The 14,958-nt window shown below is 33.8% G+C and overlaps 1 protein-coding gene across 4 annotated transcripts in view; it reads right to left on the bottom strand.

The window, feature by feature from the left end:
• Positions 1-14,958, bottom strand: part of LOC121410917 (glutamate receptor-interacting protein 2-like) — a 64,772-nt gene that overhangs the window by 17,505 nt on the left and 32,309 nt on the right. For all 4 annotated transcript variants that reach the window (XM_041603302.1, XM_041603303.1, XM_041603304.1 and 1 more), the window contains 8 exons: positions 13,034-13,243; positions 12,191-12,353; positions 11,252-11,397; positions 3,384-3,531; positions 2,382-2,566; positions 1,654-1,806; positions 886-1,072; positions 169-308 (listed from right to left, as the gene is read on the bottom strand). In XM_041603302.1, the coding sequence (XP_041459236.1) occupies positions 169-308; positions 886-1,072; positions 1,654-1,806; positions 2,382-2,566; positions 3,384-3,531; positions 11,252-11,397; positions 12,191-12,353; positions 13,034-13,243 (1,332 nt within the window). The remainder of the gene's footprint in view (positions 1-168; positions 309-885; positions 1,073-1,653; positions 1,807-2,381; positions 2,567-3,383; positions 3,532-11,251; positions 11,398-12,190; positions 12,354-13,033; positions 13,244-14,958) is intronic.

Below are 14,958 nucleotides of genomic sequence, written 5' to 3' on the forward strand. Positions count from 1 at the left end.
ATTCAATGAGCTTGTCATCAGACTTCAAAGGAACATCAATTAATATTAAGCTACCTGTGTATTCAAGCTGGTCAAGACAACAGTGTTATTGCTTCATAGTCTACAGGGAAAAAATCTCATTGAACGTGGACGGAAGTGAGCTTTACTGAATCAAGATTTAGCTCTTACCTGCAATATCAAACTCTATTTCTAAGGTGACCTGTGGTGCACTTTCCCTCAGGATATGGTTAGCTTCATCCGCTGTCATATCTTCAGTATAACTACCATTGATTGCAATCAAACGATCACCGGCCTGCATTACACCACTCCTAAAAGGCACAAGAGGCAAGAGAAGTAATACTTTATCTTACCCCATAATTGCTAATATAGCACAGTAAATAATGTAAGTATAATTCACACTGAGATTCTTTAAATTTGCATCACCAAAATTATTGGTATAGTGTATGAGTGTGTACTATATCATTATGGCTAAGCTATGCATTTATGATGGAGCAAAAATTGTAAATGTAATTGAGAAAGAAAGACTTTTTAAATTACACATCAGCACACCATGTCATAAAGAGTTACAACTATGGTAACTTTGTCATTATTGCAACTACCATTTTAACAGTGCTCAGAAGCTACTTACAATCAAGCTTCCCATCATAGTTACAACAAAGTAAACATAGTTGTAACTCTTTTTGAAATGGACCCACATTTGATATCATGAGTCAGATGTATTAATACTGGACCATATAACAGAGTTCATAGCCTCCCTCCCCCATTTAAACTTCCCATTAATGAAGGAATCTTTCCCTTTCTCAGAAAAATGTGATATGAGCCAATCAAATGGCACCTGCAATTAATACCAAGCCTCATGAAACGAGCCCCAACAAATGGACTTACTTCTCAGCCTTTCCACCTGGTTCTACAAAGCCAACAACAGCAGGAGAGCCGAGGATCTCTGTAGCAAAGACACCACTCTGTAGCTGAATTCCATAGTCACCTGTCCTAGAGTATAAGGTTACTTCTACAGTGTCTGTGTGGCATACTTGAGGTGATGAAAGGCCGTTGATGGTTGATGCTAAAGATACTGTGGACACAAAAGGAAAAAAAATTAAGATAAATGTGGAATTAAAGAAAAATTTATGGAAATCAATTTTCAGGCTCCAAAACCATGAAAATCAAAGCTAATCCAATAGAACAATACTACATTAGTTTAAAATGCCCATCAAACCTGTTTGTTTGTAGTGATAAGCATGTGTTTGCTGATGTGGTTTACGGTACACCATGTGGAGTGTTTTAGAAACAGTGCAAAGAAGAGAAGAAAAGAATAGGCGAGAAAGTGGAGATTTGAGAGTAGAGTATTCTTTCTTGAAAGAATGTGCTTGTTTTTTTGTTAAGCTTGATCTGTATTGTTTATATGCCAGCTTTGTCATGTGCTCGTACATATCACCAAAGAACAAGGAATTGGCATTCTATAAAATGGAAAAAGGGGTCTGTAGATTATATAATAGGCTTTCTTTTGAGAAGACCCATATACATTTAGTTTTTAATCTCATATTGACATTTGGGATCTATTAATTAAACAAAACCTATTGGAAATTACCTAGATTGCTAATGGTGTATTTATTTTGAATATTTTTTTAAACAACCCTGCCATGAATAACTTACACATTGATCCTGTCTTATGCCCTTTTGATCTGAGTTTCCGTGCCAGCGTACTGCTTTGCTGCCTTGTGTTTTGTGAGTTCATTGTTCCTACCCTTGATAGGCTACTGTGGCTATAACCTGGCATCAACGGGGTTGTAGATCGGGATGCTTGACCTAGGATTATAAGAAAAAGTTGAGTTACTTGTACTGTTGAATGACAAAATTGATCCAAAAATGCTCAACCACTTCAATTTGTGTATGATGCTTCAATAGTAGAAAAAAGGAATGATGTTTTAGAAGAAGAGATTTTTACAGAATCCCACTGAAAGTGTATTAGCCTGTGTTCCCATGTTAGCTACCTTGGGGGAAATAAGGTTTTAAATATGTATTATTCTTCATTATGAAATAAATCATAGTATAACTACCACCAATTGCTCATTGGTAGAGCAGTATACTTGTTATTTGGTGACACACATTCAAATTCTCACAGAAAACACCTTTCTCCTTATTCGTTCTATTCACAAAATATAAACAAGCATCCACACCACCATTATCATCATCATCATCATCATCATCATCATCATCATCATCATCATCACCATCATCATCATCATTATCCTCCTCCTCCTCATCCTCGTCGTCATCATCATCCTCATCATTGTAATCGTCATCATCATCATCCTAATCCTCCTCCTCATTATCATCCTCATCTTCTTCTAACAGTATCATGATAGTCTTAAGTAACATACCTCCCATTTTCTGCATATCTCTATGATAGGTCAATCTAGGGGTCATTTGGCTGACCGGTAGTATCTCAAGCTTGACCTGCTCTGTGCCAGATGCTAATAGCTTCATAGCTTCAGCTACACCCATATGAGTAGTGGTCAATCCATCTATGGTCAAGATCTCATCACCAACATGAAGAGCACCACATCTGATAATCAAACATATTGAGATACAATTATTAACATGAATATTCGATTAGATTCACTTTAATGAGGTGCTATTACAATCTAACTTGGTGCTATTTTTTAAGTAAGCATTGCTGACAAATATATAGTGAAATGTAAAAAAAATACTAATATTAATTCCTTGAATCATGGATCTATTACAGATGGGCATTAGATGCGATTTTTCTTTGATCAGATGAGATGAACAAGCAAGAGATCAACCAGATAAACATTACAGATACACGGCTTAGAAAGCCCCATGAATTCTAAATCTAGCAAAAAATACTGATAAAGAACCCACACATGGGTCTGTATTCTGAATTCTGGTTTAATTCAAACTATGGTTTAAAGTTGTGGTTTAACTATGGATAGTCATTAGTTGTATAATTTTTAACTGTAAAATTCTAATTATCAGCTCATTTTTTTCTCAAATCATTCTTAACTGTTTCAGAAGGATAAATAAGATAGCTTTCTTCACCATTCACAAGTTAGGAAAGAGCACAGTAAACATAAGAAACATAAAATATTAGGAAAACTTTGACATTTTTGGCTTTCCATAATTTTAGCACAGAGTTAGACCATGGTCTAAGTAAACCAGACTTCAAAATACAGGCCATGGTGTCTACAGACACAATTGGCCTTTGGTATACTTTTGCTAATCTTAACCTTTGACATACTTACCTACCTGTCTGCAATACTGGTCAGCTCAGACTAAACCTTTTTTGTTGTTCTTCCAAACATAACCAAATCCTACATCAAGACATATATTCAAATAATGTTTTTCCTCTTTCTCTCTCTTACCTATCTGCTATACTAGCAGGTTTGAGGTTGTCTATGATTATCACAGACTTTCCATTTCTTGGAATGGAGCTCAGTCCCACACCTAGATGTGCACCAGGAGTTTTGGAGACTTCAACCAGAAGTGGACCAGTAGCATTCTTTACTGCCTCTGAAAGTATGAATAAACAGACAAAATGAATTACAATGTAAAGAGAGATTATAACTTTAAGTACAAGAACGAAGTAGAATTTCAAAAAGGAGATAAAGAAGTGATGGATGTGTTACAGATGTCTTTTAGTAATAAAGAGGTTTAAGTTTTGAGACTAAATCAGTGTACTAGTCCCCTGTGGTAAGGCATGCACTTATTATCATGTCTCTCAGAGAGGAGTTAGAGCCATTAGTTCCCTAGTTGAAAATTAAGTTAGAATAAGTTTCATTACCAGCTGATGAACAAAAGAAGATAAAGTATATGACCAATATTAAAAGATGAAGCTTAAAGAAAAAAATGTAGATGATAGCATATGTAGAGATGCAGCTATTACAAAAGTACTGGGGGAGAAGAGGAAAAATTGATTTTAAAGTTAATTTATAAGACTTATATAAAAGCTACAGATGAACTTTACCACAAAAACTGTAAAATGCAATGACATGTACATGTACAAAAAAGCAATCCCAACAAAATACCTTACAAAGTACTTAATGAAACTACAAGATATAAGACTTTCATTAAGAAAGATTTTCTGAAAAATGACAATACAATGCACAACAATAAAAGACTGTTCAAATCATTTGAGCACAAAACTCAAAACAAACTAACATTAATGAACAGACAATTCACACAGAAAAAATATATGAAAATACACAGATATTAAAGTAAATATTTGTTGCTCTTTGAAAACATAATAAAATAAGCAGAAACATAATGCAAATAAGGGAAAATGACCCAAATAACCTGACAAGGAACAATGGACTAACCTTGACTATCAGCTATCTTACAAGAGAAGGATAATTTCAGCAAAGTGATTTTATAATCACTTTAGTCTTGACCTGCTGTAAGTTACTGCTACTTGAATAACTTAATACTATCATTAATCCCTGAATTAATCTTTGATTAATGAACTATTTCCCTTGCTTCAATCACTATTATCCCTATCCTGTGACCATTAATAATTTATCACAAATACAGTTATCTAGAAAATATGATAGTATGATACTTAATTGAGGATTGTATTTGGCTTATAAGTGTGAGATAATAGTGATCTGTGATATGACAATCAGATCTATATCAATAGTTAAATTGCAGTACATGTAAGTACATGATCAAAACAAGCACTAGAATGCTGATTTTCTCAGTACAACTGATATTAGAATACAGATCTACTGTATGCTTGTAAATGCAATTTACCTTCAGGTGAAAGTTTTAACAACAGTAAATCCATGTTTATAAACATGTAATCTAAAGCTAATTGTTCACTTTTCAACGAAAAGAAAGCATATGTAATGAATTTGAAAAAGAGACCTTTACGAAAAACAACACTGACACATGCTTCATATAAGTCATTTTACTATTAATAATATTTGAAATAAACAATTTCAAAACGTTTTTATTTCAAACTAATGCACCATGTATCGAATCATAATATAAAATGCAAATACTTTTTTCTCTAAATATGGAAGTAAATGTAATCTTAAAGCGAGGTGACCAAAGTGAGTATTGATTACTCAAGGCTAATTCCAGATTTATAGAGGCTGTTCCCCTTTATGTCACAAGGGTTTATTGAGTAACAAGCCACAAGCCACAGAGAGATCAGTTAAGAAGTTCATATCCACAAATCTTTCTTCCTTTGCCATTAGCCAGGTATTATATTATAGTCTTTAATCAAGATGAAGTCCCCTGAATGATCTTTATCACAGACCAGGAATAGTACATAGTTTCTGCAATGTTAGGATTAAAGATTTCTAGACAAGTTGCTGATAAACTATCACTAAAAAAATGGAAGTCACAATTTCCTCTAATCAATTTTCAGTGACCCTGACTCATCAATAGTTTACAGCTAAATTCAATTTAGTTTCAATTAGGACTCTGTTCAAGAAATTAGTGTACATATTCAGTCTTTTAAGAAGCCATGCATAATAAATTTCTTTTCATTTGATATCAAATCATAAAATTAACCCCTTTTTTCAAGGTCAGAAGTAGTCCTGAATTATTGCACAGAATTACAGAGACATAGTATTGCAAATCATGCAGAAGTGAAGATTTATTTGTCTCATACTTAATATATCTTAAGTAGGTTTCGAAAGTTCTGTCTGATCTGGAGCTACCATTTTGTCATAAATCTTACTAAATAAAGATTTTAAGAGAAGTTTTTTTTTAAACTTTTTAAAACATCTTTCATTACTGCTAAATAAATAGCTTGCACTTAAATATTCTCCATTTTTCCAATTAAAAAAAAAGGAAGACGATTGGGATACAGAAACATGATACACTGATGATCTTGTTCTAGACTGGATGAAAGCATGATGAATGATTGGTCAATTTATACCTATTTCCACCTAAATTATAATGACGAGGAAGAGCCAGAAGTTTGACAGATGTCTAAATTTGGAAGTGACCAATATATGACATAATGCTAACAAATCTAATTTATATTACAACAGAGAGACTGAGTCAATTATGAAGCTGAGTTTCTATTATCTTTAAATATTGCCCAAATTATAGAGAGATAGATAGCGGAAAGAGAGAGAGAGCAGAAGATGAAAATTTGATAATACACACATTTCAAAGGGAAAATAGCAGAAAACAGGGGGAAAGTAACAAATGTAACTATAATTTAATCTATGAAGGACCTATTCATGAGTACCTTTATATTCTTTTATTAGGGATATCTAAATTTGATTTTCTATTATTAGCTACAAGCTGTGAATCACAACAAATTACTGGTTGACTGCCAAGTGTTCATTCACAGACAGAACAGGGTTTGCTCTAATTAGTTCTTACCAGCACGCAACCATTCACATCTAGGATGCTTTCAATTGACACTTTTTTACCTAATAAACAGGAATCAGCTTTCTTTCAAAGACATTATTAAAACCATGGTTGCATTCAAGCAAATATATGTGGTCATAAAAATACACGTCTGAGCATTTTGAAAGGCAATTTCACTAAATCAGTTGTTACAAATTGATTAAACGCAATGGATATAATTATGATTCTGCTACAGGAATATGTGCCTTTTTCTGGTTTAGATTGCTCTACACCCCAAGACAAGTTGATCTGTACTTCCAAGGTCAGACTCAATGTGATGCACAGTAGGTGAAGGGGTGTCAATGAAAAACTTAATGAACGCTAACCAACATTTGTGCAGTTTGATTTGTGATTCATTAGCGTAAGAAAGCATTTTAACGCATCCCTATAGCTTAGGGTCCAGTGACCTTTTGGCTTACAACCTCACATCCAAACAAGGGGGTGTGGTCAGAACTCTAAAATAGCCACATCATATTGTAAGCTTGGATAGCGTGTAAAGCCCCGACCTTGGAACATCAGTTCTCTATAATCATCAAAAACTTCCCACTTGTCATTTGGGAAGGATTATAGAGACTTACTCGACCATGATTCACAAGCGTTCTGTCTCAATTCCATACTTTACTTTGAAAACAGTATAAAGAAATGGGGCATTACAGACCAGTCAAAACAGTTATGTCAAAAGTCAGAAAATGGAACAGGCTCTAGAGGAAAGAGATTGTATCAACGGAAGTGTCATTAATTAGAAGAAGACGAATAGGAGTTTAATCAATATAAAGTCTTCAATATTAATTTTGTAAAAACTGAAATAAAAAGATGAGTTGATTCTTGTCTAACCAGTACTCCCTGAACAATCTATTTATCATCCCAGATGCAGGGGAATTCTTTATATGTCAATAGGCTCCTGTGATTGTCCATTAGTCTCGACATATAACTTTTGAGAAATTAAGTGTGAATTTTTATGTTATAATCATGATAAGCTCTTAATCTACTGGAAAACAGAAAATGTTTGGAAGCACACCCTAATCCCAATGTTCCTTTTGGAGCAACTCATTTATGTTATGAAACTTTTAAATGTTATTACGAGTTGAAAATGCTTTGGGTATAGAATGTGGGACAATCTGAAGAGCTCAGGGCCAGAGCTTACGCTATTCAGATGTTGCTTCCAAAAAACCCTCCTCCTCAAACTTGAAATTTTCCTACAAAAGAGTATCATTACCTGTTCACCAAGAATGAGCCTTGGGGAGACAGGCTACAATGTTGGCCAGGGATATAAGATTCCAGGGTTGGAAAAAGGGGGATAAAGAAAAATAACTTCCCTCAAACCTCCGTAAGGACTGTTTAAAAGTTTAGTCAACCCAGTGAATCACGCAACATGAACCATCTACTTCCTGTCTTATCCTTTGATTCTTTATTTGACTCAAGGTTTACTCCAGAACTGGAACCAAAAATGAACATATGGTACTAATTTGCACATTTTTTTCCTATCGTACCATTACTTACAGTAACCAGACATGATGGAAGACTGTTAATATCACTCTAGTAAAATAATGAATTTCCTGTCTTTTTATAGTTTTGTATATTTTCCTATCTCTATGAACACGAAGTTCAGAGAGGTAGTATCAAATATTGACCTGGGACCTGTTTCAGAAGACTTCTGATCATTTTACCATTACAGTTAACTATCATGGAACCTTGATCTTGACATGCCCTGTCACCATATTACTTACCCTGATAGCAAAATTGCAATATTGGTAAGTCCATTCTGGAAGCTGATCCCTTTGAAACCTTTGTTTAGTTATCATGAGCCATGTATTACAAATATGTTTCTCAATATATTCCTGGAACAAAGAATATTGCAGGAGTTTTCTTTCCTTTTATGCACATTAGCTTTATGGTTTTTAAGAATTATTTTTAAAGCAGAGGTAATAATAGTTGAATTTAGTATCCTTGGGCATAAAGTGCTACACAAACCACACTATCATTATGATTATAATATCATGCAGGGAATATGCAACACACTACAGCCTACATTTAACAATCTATCTACCAATATTCATCATCATGAGAGGCTTGTTGGTTGGTGACTCTATGCCAAGACATACAAGATAGTGCAAGGGACAATTGGAAAGTCAAACAAATATTTGATTTAAAAAAAAATAACGATAAATGAGACCCTAGGAAACTAGTGTTTAAAAGAAGTTTGTAAATCAATTGAAAGAGAAACACAGTGATTGATGAATGGTGTTGGGTACACTTTGGTTAACCAACCTCTAAGGATTAACGTGTACAAGTGACATCACAATAAGGGCGCAACTTGTGCGCATGTATTATGAAACACAAATTATCTACAATTACCCCTCAGGAGGAAGTCATTAGACTCACATGGGGATTTTATTAACAACAATCTATTCCCATGGAGTAGTCCAAACCCCTTCTGGGTTATTGGATATTTGCACAGAATCAGCTAAAGTTTACTTGTCTTCATGCAAGATGAGATTCTCGCATTTAGTTTAGTACTTATTATGGAAGTTTGAACTTTATCCATGTTTGAAAGACTCCCTCTTTTTAGATGTAGGCAATCTTGTTTCCTTTCTTGGGTAAAAATAAGAAAATCAGAACAAAGATCATAGAATCTGTTTCATTTAAAGGATGCAACTAGATCTTGATTGGAGGGTAACAATCTTTGACCTTTTCACCATACCACCTGACAGAACCAGCCAAGAAACTTGAGCTCCTTTACCCATCTCTATTATCTAAGCCTGTATCACAAGACATCCAGTAATCACTTTAACTAATATCCACGCCATTTCCTACACAAATTACCACAACAGATCCTTGACGCAGGCAACTCTTTTTATACACCATCATTTTTTAGATTCCTACACGTGCTTTGTCATCTTATCATTCTATCTGCAAACCTATAATCAACTTTACTCTTCCTTTTCAGTTTCCCTTTGTTGTTGATGATGGATGGATGAGAGTTTATAAATCTATTCATGTATCAGTGGCCAATTTAATCTGATTTGCCTTGTTAGAAATAATGTTCTTTACTCACACACGCAAGCAGTAATGGCATTAGGAGAGAGTGATAATGAACGCAAATAATTCTTGGACATTGCATGGAACTTTGGATATAAAAATGGAATAAAAATGAAGTGAGACTTCTCTTTTCATTCTCGAAAAGTCTAATATCATAAGAGGAAGTGATTACGACTCACAGATTTGGAAATGAATTGAATTTCATTCCATTTCATAGTAATTCTTTGTTGCTGCACAAGTATCAATTGACAAGAGTGATCTAATGATTTGACTCTTGTTGCAAGGCTGACATACATAAGAAGCCTTTCAGTGGTACTTTTCTTGTACCAGAAGAATATAGGAATGATTCCCAAATGATACAAATGAAAAAATTAAAGAATATCATTTTATGATCTACATACAACAAAGTTAGTTTTTTATATCATGTGACTTATCTAGCCAGTCAGAGACATGTACCCTCCAAGGCACCATGCATACATGGTGTACTATGAAACCGACACTCTCTTCTTCTTTGCCATGGAAACCAATCAGAATTTACAAAAAAAAAGTTTGTCTCAATACTCCGATGGATCAGATGCACCCTTCCATCAAACAATGACTCCTATGCTCATCAAGTGAATATCAAGGTATAAAAAATAAGAACTATGGATCACAATTAATGTTATTGAATGGCCCTCCGGAAAATTCCTCAAGAGAGCTATCAAACTATATATGCACCATGAACTAATAAATCACCAATTTTAATTATGGAAAAAAAATCAAACATATATCAAAAAAGTAATAAAACAAGGTCTTTGAAAAACAACTCATGCTTCTGTAAGCACTTAGGCAATAGAATATAACAGATAACCAAATCGCATTACAGTAGTTTCATTTGAGAATATGTAAATAAATATAAGAAGTTGGAAAACACATGCAAATATGAAAAAGAAAAGCAACTTGTGCTGTATACAAAGCCATTAAGCAAAAAGTATAAAATATTCTAACATTGTATTTCTTTTATTTCATAATACATGAAGCAGGAAAACACATTTTGGAAATGATGGAAAAAGTGGTAAAATGCAATAACGACAGCAGAAAATAAAAAAAAATGAAATAAGAAACAAAAATGAGCAGATTGCTGTTATTACCTTATACTTAGTCACTGTGCACAGAATGATGGGAAGAAAAGGAACATAGAGGACAGATGAGTGTTAGTGACTTACATATGGGTGGATACATTGTGTTAATCAGATGGAAATGATTTGTGAAGATGCAAATGCATTTTGATTGCAGGATATTTTGCACAACATTAATTATGTGTTTAAAACATGTAAGTAAGGAGGCCTGTATGGAGATATCGCTTGGATAGTGTTATTTACAACTTTGGAGGGATGTAGTTATCATTTGATACAAGATTATATGAGAGGAAAAAAAGAGGTAAATTTGAATAGATTTCCTTTCACATTTGCACACAATTACATATTATGATAACATCTAGCCCCCAAAATGTCAAAACAAAGACTAAAAATCAATTGCAAACATGACTGATTTTATAGAATAATAAAATGTTTTCATATTACTGAAAGGATCTATCTTTGTGAGGTTTTTATTTCTTTACTTAACATTATCAAATTTGTTTGAATTATTTAACAAAGGTCTTCACAAAATGACAGGTTTTGTTTTTCTTCAATGATGTTGTTCATTACTTTGATAAAATAATTGACAACTAATTCTCATTTGTTATTGTAAATAAAATATTCACATGTGCAATGTATTAGGTATTGAATCCTGAACCTTACATAAGGAGCTTATCAGAGTCAAACCACTGAACCACCATACTTACCCATGATGGAGACATCATATTCAAATCTAAGCACAGCTGTATTTCCTCCTTGCCTAATGATGTTGAGTGCTTCCATGTGAGATGCTTGACTTAGGTTTGTTGTCTCCACGGCAACCAATCTATCACCAACCTTCAATGACCCCTCCCTGTACATGTCAAAGGTCAGAGTAGATCAATATGATGGAATGGTATCATCTTCCATTTTATGAAAGACATTAGTTATCAACTACAGATAATGGGTCCATTCATTAAGTCTATACATCTCTCTTCAAGTCTAGATATATCTCTTTATTGGCTTAGTTACATCATCAATTACATCATGTCATCAATCATCACAATTCCAGTCCTAAACATGGCAGTGGAAATACCTGACAATGAATTTCAACAGCAAACATTAACTCTATTTCAGGCTGAAGTATTCATTTTTATACCTTGAGTCAGAAATGCTCCAGTGTTCTACTCTGCGATTTGGGTATTATTGAGGTTTTCACGACTTCGTAGGTACGATATAAATGATTACTCTAGCATTTCTTAGAATTATTTGTTTTTATACTTTTTTAAGTGATTTTGTCAGTACACTTTTAAATTCTGGAATTATATAAATTGCACCTAAAAACATCAATGTTGGCATCCTACATATTCAAGTCTTCCAAAACCAAAAACCACAATACATTATTTTCCTACACTGAAACAAACATTTGCTCCAGTTTTCCTGGACAATCCTTTAAAGTATCGTAAATGACATGAAAAGAGAAGCTCTGTGAAACCAGTTGGATCAACTTTAAAGTCCTATTTTTTAAAAGTTGCATTAGTATTAGTATTTATGAAAAAATCCATCAATAAATTAGTAAACAGGATTTTCCTGTTGAAAATCATTGTTACTAATTCTATACCCCCAACAGATGCTAACCACCGCATGCCACATAGAAATTGATTTACCTATCACTTGGTCCACCCGGTCTGATGTGAGTCACAACCAGTGGGCGTGTCTTAGAACTGGTAGCATTGACTCCGCCCCTGATGGTGAATCCATAGCTACCATCCTCTCTGGTCAATCTAACATCTAAAGTCTTCGAATAACCCGTTGATGGACTCATGGGAGCTGAAGGAAGAAGTAGCAAAATCAGTGAGTAACCTATAGTCTGAAATCTATTCACTGGTTATGAGTCAAGGACTGCAGAATATTTAAAATATAGCTGCCTTTGTACCAACTTATTAAAGTTTCTGTTTCTCAATAAAATGTTGATTTAGTTCATAAATATACACTCCTGTCAGATTTTACACACCTAAAATGCTTCCTTATATTAATTGTTAATTCCTGATTGTCCTTAACTCTTTATTTTATTTCTTGCTATGTCAATAAATTACTTTTTTCCCAAGATAATAGAAAGCTACCAGCTTTGCTGATCCCTGTAGCAAGCTTTCCATTATACCAAACTATGCATATCAACATGTCAGTTTTCTCAAACTTAGATATGATCAACAATCCTTAAAAAGATCAGAATAAATATAGAACTACTAATTTCACACATAAAAAAAATTAAGTACTTTAACAGGCATAATTATGATATCAATTCTTATCTCCCATCATATCACAACCACAATAAATAGCAGAAAAACCCAGAGTACCCCCCTTTTTTGTTTTTCTGTGAAAATAATTTACTTCTCCTCCACAACACATTTTCTCCTTCAATATTGCATAAATAAATTCTTTTTTATTATTTTTCCAAGGGCATTAGCCAGTTGTAGTAACAAAAATAAAATGATTTAGTATATTTTTACCATATCCAGGGAGCTCATATTCAATCTCAAGAGAGACCTTGTTTCCAGCATTCTTTAAGAGTGTGATGACCTCGTCGTGTCTAAGAGTAGCAGTCTTCACATTGTTGACTGCTGTGATAAAATCTCCAGTCTGAAGTACATCACTGCGATGTGCTACGCCTCCTGGACGCATGTTGGTAACTCTGGGGCGGCCATCTTTGTCTATGCCACCTACAAAGACAAAAAGAGATTATTCATTTACAATAATTTTGATTTTCATCATAATAATGCAAACTTGATAATATGTTTAAATGATAAATAACTGTCATAATGATTGGGATTGAACTGATAAAGTAGCAAACAATCATGAGATTTAGAAACTATCATATATGCCATGGTATCTTTCTCCAAGAACTACCAACACAAAGAAAATTATCAGTCACAAAAGTCAATTGTAAAATAAAGACAATGTAAAAATGAAGTTAAATCTTTGAATTCAAAATAACTCCAGTTAGTTTCACATTATTTTTTTTCTTCATACAGGTGCAAGGCTTCCCCTTAGTTCTTGCATTCAATTTTCAACCTCTTTCTTGGTATTTTGTTCCTGCATTTAATATAATACCCTTAATACTCTCAATGTGCAAGACATTTCCTCCCTTAATCCTTTTCCCCCTAATTTTGGAGTAACATGATGCACATTTGTTGATCATGTTACTACATTTTTGCATCATGCTTTAATTGGATTTCCTGTTGCTAATCTCCTAAAAAATAAGATTACTGATTTTTTTCTTCCATACATTACACGACTATGCGTGCCTTGGATCTCCTGAAACTTGGTGCGTCTCTAATTGTCAATTTGCTTCACTATGAGAAATGCACTGAATATACTACAACAATGTTGACAAGACACATCCAACATCCCTTATTTATAATGGAGAAAATTTCAGGAAATTATGGGTCATAAACATAAAAAATCTGCAAAATCGGCGTAGTAAAGCAAAATTTCAATTTGAGGATAGCCATGTTTTGTTCTAACACTCTTTAATATCAGACTTTGTTTTATCACTTCTAAGCTCACTGTTAAGAAACTGAAATCTTAATTCTCTATAAGTTTCATATTTATTTATAGTAATTTTCCTGTGTGTTTCATTCAGTGCCCTATTTCACATTTGATATTTCTTTTTACTGGTACCGAAATGCACAGGTCAATTTTTTTTTATTTGAGTTATTGACTCCAAAGTCACATAAAGCAACCATAATAAAACCATAGACAGATGTTGAAAAGCATTTAACTGACTAGGGGCTTGTCAAAGTGCATGACACCTTACAATCCTGCAAATCTCTTCTTAGATCTTGATATAAACCTATATAATCCAAGTTGATCAGAAAGACAGCTCAGAATCACTATTCAGCAATATGTTCTGTCTTAGGATGTTTCCACACCCTCTCTTGATCTCATACTAGATCTTACTATCTTGGCCAAGGATCAAGTCATATGTCACGCTTCCAAGACTTAAGAATCCAAAATGGATGCCTCATGCATGGTGACAGTCAAAACCTTTGATGAGTCCATGCATGGGACAAACAAATTCTGAGGGCAATCCTTTTCTTTTCTTTATCTACTATCTACTAAAGATGAAACTCACAAAAGTTAGTATTAAAATAAGATAAATATAAAATCAGGGGCGGACCCAGGATATTATAAGCCACAGGGCACAGACAAAAGAGTGCTGAGTAGGCAGAACATGCACATATTTTAGTGAAAAAGGGCATATGGTGCCCCATGACCCCCTCTCTTGTTCCCATAATAATCTAACCAATATTGGCATGATCATTCATACATTTTTGTGATGCCACAAATGAATAAACATAACTTACAATTTTTCTGAGCACAGTGATAAAATAAAGGATAAGGGAAATCTTCAATGTCTGAATTCCTTTAATAT

The sequence above is a fragment of the Lytechinus variegatus genome, chromosome 3 (assembly GCF_018143015.1).
Source record: "Lytechinus variegatus isolate NC3 chromosome 3, Lvar_3.0, whole genome shotgun sequence".
In the NCBI taxonomy this organism is placed as follows: Eukaryota; Metazoa; Echinodermata; class Echinoidea; order Temnopleuroida; family Toxopneustidae; genus Lytechinus; species Lytechinus variegatus.